This window comes from Etheostoma cragini, chromosome 3 (genome assembly GCF_013103735.1).
Source record: "Etheostoma cragini isolate CJK2018 chromosome 3, CSU_Ecrag_1.0, whole genome shotgun sequence".
In the NCBI taxonomy this organism is placed as follows: Eukaryota; Metazoa; Chordata; class Actinopteri; order Perciformes; family Percidae; genus Etheostoma; species Etheostoma cragini.
Window position 1 is genome coordinate 1,321,281 of NC_048409.1, and position 12,205 is coordinate 1,333,485.

The 12,205-nt window shown below is 40.7% G+C and overlaps 1 protein-coding gene across 1 annotated transcript in view; it reads left to right on the plus strand.

The window, feature by feature from the left end:
* The first annotated feature begins 11,210 nt into the window (after positions 1–11,210).
* The window catches only part of nars2 (asparaginyl-tRNA synthetase 2, mitochondrial), a 7,825-nt gene continuing 6,830 nt past the window's right edge, over positions 11,211–12,205 (plus strand). Inside the window, exon 1 of the mRNA XM_034867164.1 lies at positions 11,211–11,599. Within this exon, the coding sequence (XP_034723055.1) occupies positions 11,393–11,599 (207 nt within the window). The 5' untranslated portion in view covers positions 11,211–11,392. The remainder of the gene's footprint in view (positions 11,600–12,205) is intronic.

The window sequence follows — 12,205 nt, forward strand, 5'->3', positions numbered from 1 at the left end:
GGACCTGTCAATCAGGACAGGCTTAGCGATGCTAACCCGTGGACATAAAACAGACCTGAACATGGGGTGTGTTTTCATCTTAACCTTTGACCCTCTCACTGTGTGTTTTCACTTTGTTGAAGTTCACTAGAACATTTGGTTGCCTAAAAAGTCTCGTTAAGCGTTTTGAGAGCTGGTAACTTAAAGGGATGGTTCAGAGTGAGTTCACCCTAGGATCCTTTGCCCCATGACCTTGAGCCAAACACTCCCCCCAGAAGCTGAATTTCCCTTGTTAAAACATTGGGCAAGTTAGCGCTATTAGCTGAATGGCTTAGCACAGGCGCTAATAGAACCAAATGAGGATCTTGTGTAATCCCACGAGATCCTGCACAGAGCACGACATCTATTGCTGGAAGAGCCTACCGGTAAAGTAGTAGAGAAGGAGCAAGAAGCGAGAGAACAGAAGAAGAGATCAACAAAATGAGTTTGTGGTTAACATCCAACGCGACGATGAGTGTCTGAATTTCGAAGGTATTCGATATATTGAATAGACGGACGAGGAGCTACAACTAGAGAGCTAGCTAGCGCAGCAGTACATGCAGGTTAATGGCGCCTGTAAATCTATGTGGATAAATCCCTTCATAAAGGGTTGAAAATCAACAGTTTTCCCTCGGTTAGCTTAGCATCATTGCAACCATAAACAACGCCCCAGCTCCACCCTCTCATCAAAAACCATCACCTCCATATTCCAAAACCTCGATAGCGTCGGCCATATTGCTAAACTCAAGGCTTCAAAATGGCCGTCCACAAACCAATGGGCGAGGTCACGGATGCTACATCACCTATTTCTACAGTCCATGTCTGTACTGGACTCCAGCAGGGTCTTGGTGGTCTCTACGGACTCACTAGAGGCGAAAGCCACAGCTGCAGCTGCCGTCTCCCATCCCATTTCCCCTGACAGGTGTGAACAAAGGACCCAGAGAAATGTCACTGCAGCATTTTTAGGTCTCTCGGACACCGCTCGCATTCAGGACTGAAACTGCCTTTGCACGTTATGCAAATCACATTGATAGCACACATCTAATGCTTTTATTAGACTAATTATGCCTGAGGTCAAATCTGTCCATAGCACAAGATCAGTACACATTCAAAGCAAGTGTCTGGAAGTGTTTGGGTTGACTGAAAGGTTAGCTAATGCCTAATGTGTTAGGACAGCTTGTCATGTAGCACTTTATGCCCGTGAAAAATAGATGTTATTGATTTCTGTTCATGACATGAGCACCAGTGAATGTTTAGTCAGTTAAGGTTTAGCACGACAGCAGTGAGGAATAGGAAAGATATGGAAAGATGAAAAATGTAGCAAAAAAAAAATCCCTCTGCACTCTTTATGACAGGCAACAAGATGCTTTAAAGCATCGACAGAACCACCTCTCTCCATCATGTGGGAGGGTGATGAAAGAGAGAGAGTGTTAATCATACACGGTGGCAAAGAGGAGCCACAAAGGTAAGGTTTGTCCTCAGAGGAGAGTGTCTGTTGTCAGGGCATATGTATATTTAATAGGCTTGAGCTGCTGCAAAGTAGTTAACAGCCGGCTATATTAAAAATATATAAAGCTGTAGAAAGGGTTGTATATTGTTATAATTAGTCAGCTTTCTTTAGGTCAAAAGGTTGCATTTCTGTCAGGATGTTGAAACTCCTTTGTCTGTAGTACTGAAGCAGTTTAATTAGTTAGAATAAGCCTCATGAGTTGGTCAAGTGAGGTATTTTAAGCCTATTTTAAGGCGGGGGTCTGCAGCTTTTAAACCCCTCTCCAGTTGCTCCCTATGGCTTTGACAAAAAGTCATATGGAAATAAATATTAGTTCTTTTTTTACACTTTCATTATCATTTATTGTTGTAGGTCTTAAGTGATTCTTACATAATCAATTTACACAACACGTCATGCAAGTACAATGTTTGTCATAGCTTACGTCCCTCTATGAACCCCTATTAGTAATGTTGATAGGCTAATCCAGACTTAATATACAGTTACCTTTATTATAAGGCGCAACTATGTTTTCTGGCAGATTTATGAAAAAAATAGTATTTTTACAGTAAAGGCTGCTGACCACTGTGTTAAGGGTACAATCGTAAATATCTCAGATGAGTCTGTGGTAGTTTTACTCTACGGGAACTTTACAGTGGTGGGGGTTTAGGATGTGTGGCAGTCAGTGAAGTGCACACACTCAACACATGTTCATACTTTAAGTAAGCATGAGGTCTTAAACCGCCTACAAAATATAGGCAAGTGAGTCATTTTTACACCCAAGATTCCCCCCCCCCCCCCGCCTTGGTGTGGGCAAAGTCCCCAAAGTGCTCATTGCCACAGGGATATTTTATTGCCATCTATCTGGTGTCAGACAGCTGTTTAACAACTAGCCTTGCTAACCTCAGTGCCCCTTTTGTGAAAACCATATGGCCTGGGGAAGGTTACTCAAAATCCAATCCAATCAATTAAAAAGATCAAATAAATATTATTGCACTTTTTTGGAGAGACTTTGCAGTTTTCCAGGTTTGAAAAACGTGTAAATATTAGAGGTAGTAAATACTCAGCGATTGAAATCATTTTTTCACTCTTCCCCCGGACGATAGACATCTATGTGAACCACCGGGGAGGATGCCTTGCTTAAGGACCACAGACATCAGCAGACATTTTATTCCCTTTGTCCTCCTTTGAATCCAGCTGCTGTGTATATTTTGGTTTTAGAACATTTGGGCCCGTTATGAATACTATTATGAAGATCAGACCTGGAGAATGTATTTCCACCTTGTGTATTTGGATGTGACACGGCCGGCCTGTCACTACAGTCCCCGTTCAAATGAGCCTGCCAGTCCAAATGCTTTAAAGTTGTGGAGATTTTTTTTAGCACATTTCACTGAGAGATTTCTTTTCTTTTCTTTTCTTTTTTCGCCCAACCAAATTCCCGTTGAAAGCGGTGAAACTGCTCCCCAGAACACCCCTCTTCATTGGGCAGCGAAGACACGAACACCACCACACTGCTGACAAAGCACCTACTGTTTTTATAGTCACTTCCTATTTGAAAGCTTGAACACTGCCGTTGTGTGACATACTGACCATTATTTAGATTTGAAACAGGAGACAAATACAGACACACACAGAAACCCTTTTTATTGGATGAATCAGATTTCCATGATCGCTCCTGTCTCATGTGGAGTTTTTTATACACTGTTGTTCTACATGTGCAAATTCATTGTTTACTGGCAAGACACCTCAGACCGGGACATGCGCATGCAGTGGAGCAAAATCCAAATTATACTTTGAATGCACACTCCAAGCTTTCACCGCTACCCTCGATGTAACTACAGTGAAAGTGCAAAGATGAAAAAAACTACATTTATCTTTCCAAGACACTCCAATACACTACCGCTGGTTTTTGGCACCAGTTGAGCCGTGGAAAAGAAAATCAGTAATAGCTCTCAGGTTTGATGATGCCCTGGTGCAGCAAAAACTGCTATTACAAGGGGATGCTGTCAAAAACAATCAAATACCTGCATAAAACATCCTACGTGGAAGGAAGAAGAAGCAACTTTCAAGGGAAGGCTTTACCACAGCCGGTTCAGCTTTGTTTTAACTTCCCCTGACTGATGAACAGGAACAACCTGATGGGATAACAATGGAATTATATTATGGAATAAATGAACAGATAAACAAAAAGCTGCCATTTAAAAAATGGATTATTTTGCTGTAGAAAGAGACTGACCAGAGAGACACTCTTTCATGCCATGATGTTTGAGTGCCAACTCCCAGGTTCCACTGCGCGTGTTTTGTTTTATCAAATTAAGAAATGATGGTATTGCATGCAGGTTCAGAACACTGAGCAAGAGGTTTTTAGGTGACCGAAATGTTCCAAAAAAACGTTGATGAAGTAAAAACACAGTGAGATGGTCGAAGGTTAAGATGAAAAGATAGACACCCAAAAACAAGTTCAGGTCTCTCTGTGCTGGACAACAAAGGGTGCTTGACTGGGAATTGGCTGCATGGATAGATCAGATGCAGCTGGAGGACTGCGTCATGCTGCCAATGAAAGAAAGAGTTTGGAAATATTTTGTTTTTATTAATATTGTCCGCTCTGGGTTTACATTTGTGTGATCTTGTGTAATTATTTTCACAAAATGTACAGCTCGGATGCGTAAAGACGGCCCCTTCGTTTTGAAGGATCGTTCAGCCGGGCCTTAATTGTTCTATAATTAACACAACAGCATATGGGCGCGGGCCTTTGTTTTCATAAATACACTGAAAAATAGAAAATACTTTGGTTGAATACCCACATCCTCAGTTTGATGCAGTGAGCGAGCGTAACTCAAAAGCCCACATGGAAACTCAAGACATTACCATCCATTGTTAGGCTAATTAGAGGGTAGTTGGTGTGTCTGGGTAAACTAAAGTAATTAGTCATAGATTTATGGTTGGAGGTCTGCTGAGACAGCAGTTGCCAACATCTACTGAACGGGATTATTGCCTTTTGTAAGGAACCGAGAGATGAGGAGACTGCTTTCTAATGTGATTTAATGAAATATATGACTCCAGATATCTCCAGAACGGGACAGCAGGACACAAGAAAGACAGACACTTGTGTTCCAGTGCAAGCACAAGTGGTAAAACACAGCAGAACATTATGTAACTTTTCAAACTGTCCTTGACAAAGACAGTGAACTGCCCCAGATGTATTGCACCGGTAACTCCAGCACTCTGACCTCTGTGATTAAATGTACATGTCTGGGATATTGCCTACAGAGGAGTCAACGTCTAACTGGACTTGCTGAAGTATCCACATTCTAATTACATTGGGTGTCAAGGCTAACAAGCTATCCTTTGTCTACAGCAATAGTGTTGTGTTATCAGGGATGAAACAGTTATCATTCTCTTAGCATCAGATTGTTCCTGCTTAAACAGGGCCAGCAATGAAATAAGTCAGCAGGGGAAGGACACATTAATGATCGGGCTGTGGAGGACTGTTCCCAGACAAATAGAAGACAACAGCTCCCACTGCTCACTGTGTTGTAGTTTGCTGTTTTGGGACATTTTCAGCCTTTATTAGATAGGATAGCTGAAGACAGTAAAAGAGAGAGAGAGAGGGGCGTCGACATGCAGCTAAGGACCACGGGTCAGACTCGAACCCGGGCCACTGCGGTAAGGACTGAGCCTCTTTAAAGGGGGTGCACGCCCATCTGATCATTTTACTTTGCAGTCTTGAAATAGAACGTTGTGTCTGCCCAATAAGCACTTAATAAAAAAGAACTACAGCTCCCATCTGGAAGAAAATGTAGGCACATACCTTGGCCCAAGAATATGGTGCTACGTGTGTCCATAGAGAGATTTACATTTATATTAAAAAAACAAATTGGGGGTGTATGACGAAATCTGCAAGGTGGGTGATAACAAAAGTACAACTCTGATTTGTTTTTGGTATGTACCGTTGTTCTGTGCAAATGATACAAAAAACATTTTTTTTGTTTTGTATTGTTTTTTGGCTGTTGTAGTATAACAGATGTCAGGAGAAAAATGTTGTTGTGGGTTGGGATGGGGGGGGAGGCTTGTTAAATATAAGTTTTATTGTAAGTTAACCCAAATAAATAAATGCACTGAATAGAGAGCAGAATTTGAGTTCGCTGCCAAGGTGCTCTTGAGCAAGGCACCGAACCCCCAACTGCTCTGGGTGTCTTTCCATGGGCAGCCCCCCCCACTCTGACATCTCTCCATTGGTGCATGTATAGGTACTGAGCATGTGTGTGTAGTTCAAGCCTGTGTGTAATGTGCATTAACAACAGAGTGTGATTAATTTCCCCTTGTGGGACTAATAAAGGATGCATTCATCTTAATCTGAATCTTAATCTTAATTAATCTCAATTAATTAATTAATTAATTAATTACTAAAAGACAAACAATCATGGATTGTTTGTCTTTTTTTCTTTCTTTACAAATACAGTTTACCACCACAGACAAAGGGACAGACAAGCAAACACACAAACGGATGGATGGATGGATGGATGGATATATATACAAATACTTAAACTCTCTGGAGGAGGTCATGAATATATGTATATAGTGCAGGTAAGGTACAATCTGCTGCAACGTGAGACAGTGAAATAATGTCCTAAAAGAATTGTAAATGTTCACTTTGAGTTACAGGTCATTAAACTCCCAGCGCAGAACCTGAATGTTGTCATTTGGAGTTGAAAGTTATGTTTGCTGAATGTTTTCAAGTCATGTCTGTGAGACCAGACCCCGACTGGCAAAACATGAGCTAAAATAAAATACAATTTCTTAGACTTGGTGTTTTTTATACAGATAATTAAATTCCATGTAGTGGATCCAACATGTAGTCAGACAATATGCAGCAAATGCTGATTGTACCATCTACCACTGTAGCCCTTACAAGGTAAGAACATAAATTCTAGATTTATCTGTGGTGACCTAGATATAACTAAAATTCCTGCATCTCAATTGAGAGTTAACATTTAGGATAATTTATGCAAATGATTCTGTAAATGAGGATAAGGGAGCTCTATCCTTATTGGAAGTTAAATTAAAGAACCTGAGGGAAATGAAGCAGAGCCCACACACTGTATCCTCCTAAAGCCGGCTCTGACAAGTGATGCTGCTGTAAAGGGCGGGGTGCGGATGGAAATGACTACTTTCATTTGACTGGGGCCTGTGTGTATGGGCATGAGAATGACACTCTTTGTTGAGGTACAGTAGTTTGATCTCACTTCTCTGCTTTTCTGTTTTTCAGTACCTATTCTTGGCCATCTCAGGAGAGCCTTGTCTTTGACTATTCAGAGGTAGAAAAGAAAAGCTTCCAGTGACAAATTGTTTAACTGTTAAGGTTGAAGCTGTGAGGTTGTTAATGTTCCTATGACACGACTCTGTCTCAGCACATGAGGGGAATTAGCTTCAAATGCAAAACTGAAACATGAAATAAATACCCCAAATCTGTCAGTGATCAGTAAAATCCAAACGTATGTTAACCTGCAATCACCAGCCTCACTGCTGCAGCAATGTTGCTTCCCAAAATATGCCCACTCTACATGACTGTGTGTAGCAACATTAAAAGCATTTCAATCAGGAGAGACATGTTTGCAGATATGCAAATTAGGTTTATTGCACAGTTCACATGAAATGTACAAAGTCTTTGGTGATTAGACCCCATTGCTGTACGAATCTTTTGTAAATATCTTTACATCGGGGTAGAGAACCATCAGACCCCCCGATGGATTCTAGAGACAAGTGGTGGCGACAAAGGAGCCCGGAGACCAGACCGAAGGAGGCTCCAGACCGGTCAGCTGGAGTAGAGGACTGGAGGTGGAAGGGGGGGTGGAGGGTTGCACTCTTTGGCCAAAGTGACAGCTGATAGCAAAGGGAGAAACTGATGATTGTAAAGCAGGGGTTGTGACTCTGTGATTGGCCCTTGCCATTTATGTCTGATTCTGATTGGTTGAACAGGAAGGTGAATGCCTCCAACAGCTGATTGGAGTTAGGTAGAGCATTGATTAAGAGTGAGGTCTTCCTGAAAGGATTTACACTGAGATACATTTCCATCAGGAGAGACTAGTTGTAGATATGCGACAGTTACAAGTAGCATGATAAAATGTACATTTATCAGGATAACAGCTGAATTGATTTAGGAGAGCCTTGATTGAAAGTTAGGTCTTCCTGAAAGCCTTTACGCTGAGCTCCATTTCTGTAAGTCACAAAAAGAAACATATATGAGAACAATAGTGTAAGCAGAGATGTAACTAATTGGTTCAAACCTTCAGAGAGTGAATTATATGAAAGCTTGAGTGCACATCCAAGATCCTACTCAGCTCCACAGGAACTTGTCAAGTTGGACTCAGAATTAGCAATAGCAATCTCAGAAGTGAAGGTGTTTTTTTTGTTTTCTTTTGTTTAAACTTTACCAATACTTCACAGAACCGCATTCTCTTTTTTGAGAACCGAGCTGTACACCAATTGACTCAATGGTGGTAGAAAATCCAGATCAGAAAATCTATTCTCAAATTCAATCTCAAGTGGATGGAAATGTTGTCTTTGACTTGGCTCATGATACAAAACACCATTAAACACAAGATAAGTATGGTATGTATGGCTCTGACCCGATTAGGCAACACCTGTTATTTTTTTGTAAGTATGTTTCATTTACTCTTGTCTGTCAAGTATTTTCATTGCAGGGTTCTGCAGTTCTGCAGAGTTTCACTGCACAAACTAGGTTGCAACTAATGACTATTTTCCTTATTAGTTTCACAGTTGAAATCCTCTGAATTAAAATGAATTAATCCTCTAAAATGGCTTGAATAGTGAAGGTTTCCCTGCGTTTTATGTGAAGGTTGCTTGTTTTGTTAAAACAACTCATATATAATGACTATATGCTTTAGTAGAAAAAACAGCCACATCAGAGTTTCCAAACTGTGAATTTCTTGAGTGCCATTAATGGATATTTTCTGTAAACTGCAGACCTCTGACGCTGGTCCATTAGATGTCCACCGACACAAACGCAGTGGTAACTGGAGAGTCGTAGGTGAAGCAGTGCAGCAGCCCAAATCTTTCTCACTGAGGGTTGTTAGTTCCTTTTGATTTGTGTTTGGCTGCCTGTCACCCAAACTCATTCCCTGAAATCACATCACTATAATGGTCTAATCAGCACTTAACGAGCCATGTTACATAAAATCAATGCACCCTTCTATTTGAGAATGCAGAATATTTTGGAGGAGCTGATGAAGGCGGGTGGAGGGGGCTGGACATGCTGTCGATACGCTGGACAGACAGGCCTGCTGGGAGCACAGGATGTACTTGCCCTTTAAGTTCACTGATCCTCCTGAGATCCAAGCTTTTACAGCAAAATCCTTTGTTTTGCTGACTAATCGAGTATTGATTTTAACAAGTTGTTAAGCCCAAATAAGGTTGTCAGGCCACTGCCAAACAACTCTTCTACCTGTAGAGGCTCTGAGAACAGAGAGCTGTATCTCCCACTGGAAGTACCATTTGACTCCTCTTCTTCATTTATTATATGGAGAGTGTAAACAGGATCAGACTTTACTTTGGGCTGTTTTTATGTGACAGCAGAGCATACTGTTCTCACCCTGTTCCACGCATACATTGCCTTGTGGTGTGTGGGGGAGGAGGATGGGTGTCTGTGGAAATGTAAATACATGCGACACGTCATCGAGCATCACTCCCATGTGCAAGTTGTCACGGAATATGTCAAGCCTGCAAAAAAGGGAGGAATTACAAGTCATATTAAACACCGGGGGTGTCTCAACCTCACTGTTCCTATTGATGCGTAGCAAATAGTTCCTGGATGCAACCCGCATTCACTGCGCTGGACCATCGTGCTGCTGCCCATGGAAGCCAGCAGGTCCTTTGTGTTATTCTTGATAGAACCGCAGAGAGAATAAAACAATGCCAGCTTGTTTCTATTTCAGTAGACCTTGGAGCTGCAAATGAATAATATATTGTAGGCAACTCAGGGGTAAATGAATAAATCTGCAGTATGTGAGGATCTGGAAGGAGAAGTGGAAAGTGTCATAGAGCTACAGCACTGCTTTGTGGTATAGTAAGATATTGCACTTTAAGTGGTATGTTCCTTTAGTAACAGGCTAAACGTCATTCATTTGGATTAATTTCCGAAAAGAGGTAAGCCTGTTGCTTTTTAATTTTTTTAATTTTTGAGTCATCAAATCTTTGTGGTTTGTGGCAGATTATTAAAGATAACCTTCTCTGATTGCTTGTCTGATAATAACCATGTTTCCACCTTTGCTCTGAAGACACATAAACATATGATGCAGATGTCATGACCTCAACAAATCCCCCCATTATATTTGACAGTCTCTGTCAATGAAATGGAAAATAGATTTGTTCTGCTCCCCATTAAGACGAGACCATGTGCATAATTGCTCCATCCATGCTGGGGATAATTAATATCAATGACCCTGCTGACTTCAAATACATCATGTTGGCTCTAATGATGATTTGTCATAAGCAGCCGGAGGTGGAGACACCCAGCTCTGTGTTTGCTGGCAGGCTCAGACCAGGGGCTCCAGAGCTGACAGGCGAGACCAGGTGAATAATAGTCGATGGCATCTTATTACATTGCTGGCATGATCTGATTTACTCCTGCAGCAAATGGTGGGAATAGACCCCGTGCCGTTGCGGGTATTGGATTAACGAGGTTTTACGCACAAATGGACCTCACAGTGACGGCAGATACATCATGTAAGATTAAAGAGGGATTCCATGTGGTTGTGATAGCTGTTCTGTTTGCTTCATTACACTATTGAATCAATCCACATGCGTTACCCTTTGGTGTTGAAAATATATTTTCCAATGTGTGGTTTTGTGAATGCCAATAATTGTCATAATTTTGGGACTGCAATGTAATATTTTCCTTTTGGCAGGACATACACAGGGTTACAGAGAGTGTACTTGCTCTTTACGGTTGATATTATAGGCCAACTACTAATTTTTTCAAATCATTTTGGGTTGTAAGTAAGAATACTATAAGATCATGGTTACAGCCTGAACCACTAGTATTACAAAACTTTATTGAAATTAGGATTTTTTTTCTTTTCTTTTTAGGATATAAACAATAAACAAAAAAAAATCCCTATCATTGTTATCTTAAGGAAATCAATGTATGTGATGCATTTTGTGTGTGCTCTACTCCAGCCTGTGCCCATCATCTCCTTAGCATATATATTATAATAAGACATTTGTTATGGTATCTTTCATCCTTTTTATATTGTAAATTTCTAGTGCATTGCCTATTTATGTTCTTGCCGTTTGCAGTAGGCCTACTTTACCTTCATTTTATTTCCTCCTAATGTAGTTATTGTATTAAAAAAACACCAAGGCCTATTCATTGTAAGTGAAAACCGACTTGGTAACACATCTTATTCTGATACTTCTCTTCCCATAGTCTCGCATTGCCAGACACATGACACTTCTCTAAATACCTTACTTTTATTAAATATGCATCTCTAGTCTCTACCATTAAAAAAAAGTCTCATAAAATAAAATTGCAGCAAAAATTGTGAAATTACAATCCTAAACTTCTAACGCCCGTTTCAAATGGGATTTAGGCTCTTATAAGAAAACCACAACTCCCAGGAGCAATAAGGACTGCTGTAAAATACCGACATCTGATTGGGTAATCTTACACCACATGACGGATTTGGACAAATGGTGAAAGACCAATACAGGAAGTGTTACTGTCAGACAAGTGACACAACGTGAAAGTCAAGTCAAAGCAAAACCCTTAAAAATAACATTTAATACTTCGTTTGTTGTGTATTCAAGTTGTCGCGACATGTTGTGCTTTTGGCGGGTTTAGTCCCTCAAAGAGCAGCGTTTACGACGATGTTCCAGGCTGCGGCTAAAACGCTTTCAGTGTCTCGGGGAATATCGCTCGGTGTCCGCCGTGTCTGCAACAAGATCCCGGCCAAACTAACAGGTTCTCGGGGAATATCGCTCGGTATCCGCCGTGTCTGTAACAAGACCCCGGGCCAGCTAACGGTGTCCGGAGCCGTCTCAGGTGAACAATTGGGAGCAAAAGTCAAAGTACAGGTAACATTCACGCTACTCTTGAAATCTTCTGCTAACGTTATCCTTCAGTAACATACTGCTTATTTTAGCTAACGTGACACACAGACCACCGTGACCTTTTCACTGTATTTAATGACAAATCAGATAAATTATATTAAACCTTTGTATTCCCAGTCATCTTCAGTTACATTTTCTTTCTTTAACATATATTACCACAAGATAATTCTTGCAAACAACAACATGCATTCGCCTGACTTCTTCTCACTGTAGCACCTAAACCAGGCATGGTTAGGTAACGGTATCTGGATATGTTCTATATAAAAGAAAAAGAGAAATAAAAATAGAAAATCATCTTTTGGAAATTGATCTTAATGCCTGAATTAGAAAAAATTGAAAAAAATCCAAACTTTAAGGACACCAATTTTCTTTGTGAATGAATAATGTATTGTAAATAAATAAATGTTCTTCCTTAAAATCCAGGGGGCATAAGTATACACCCCCCTATGTTAATATCCAGGGGGCATAAGTATACACCCCCCTATGTTAAAATCCAGGGGGCATAAGTATACACCCCCCTATGTTAAAATACAGGGGGCATAAGTATACACCCCCCTATGTTAAAATACA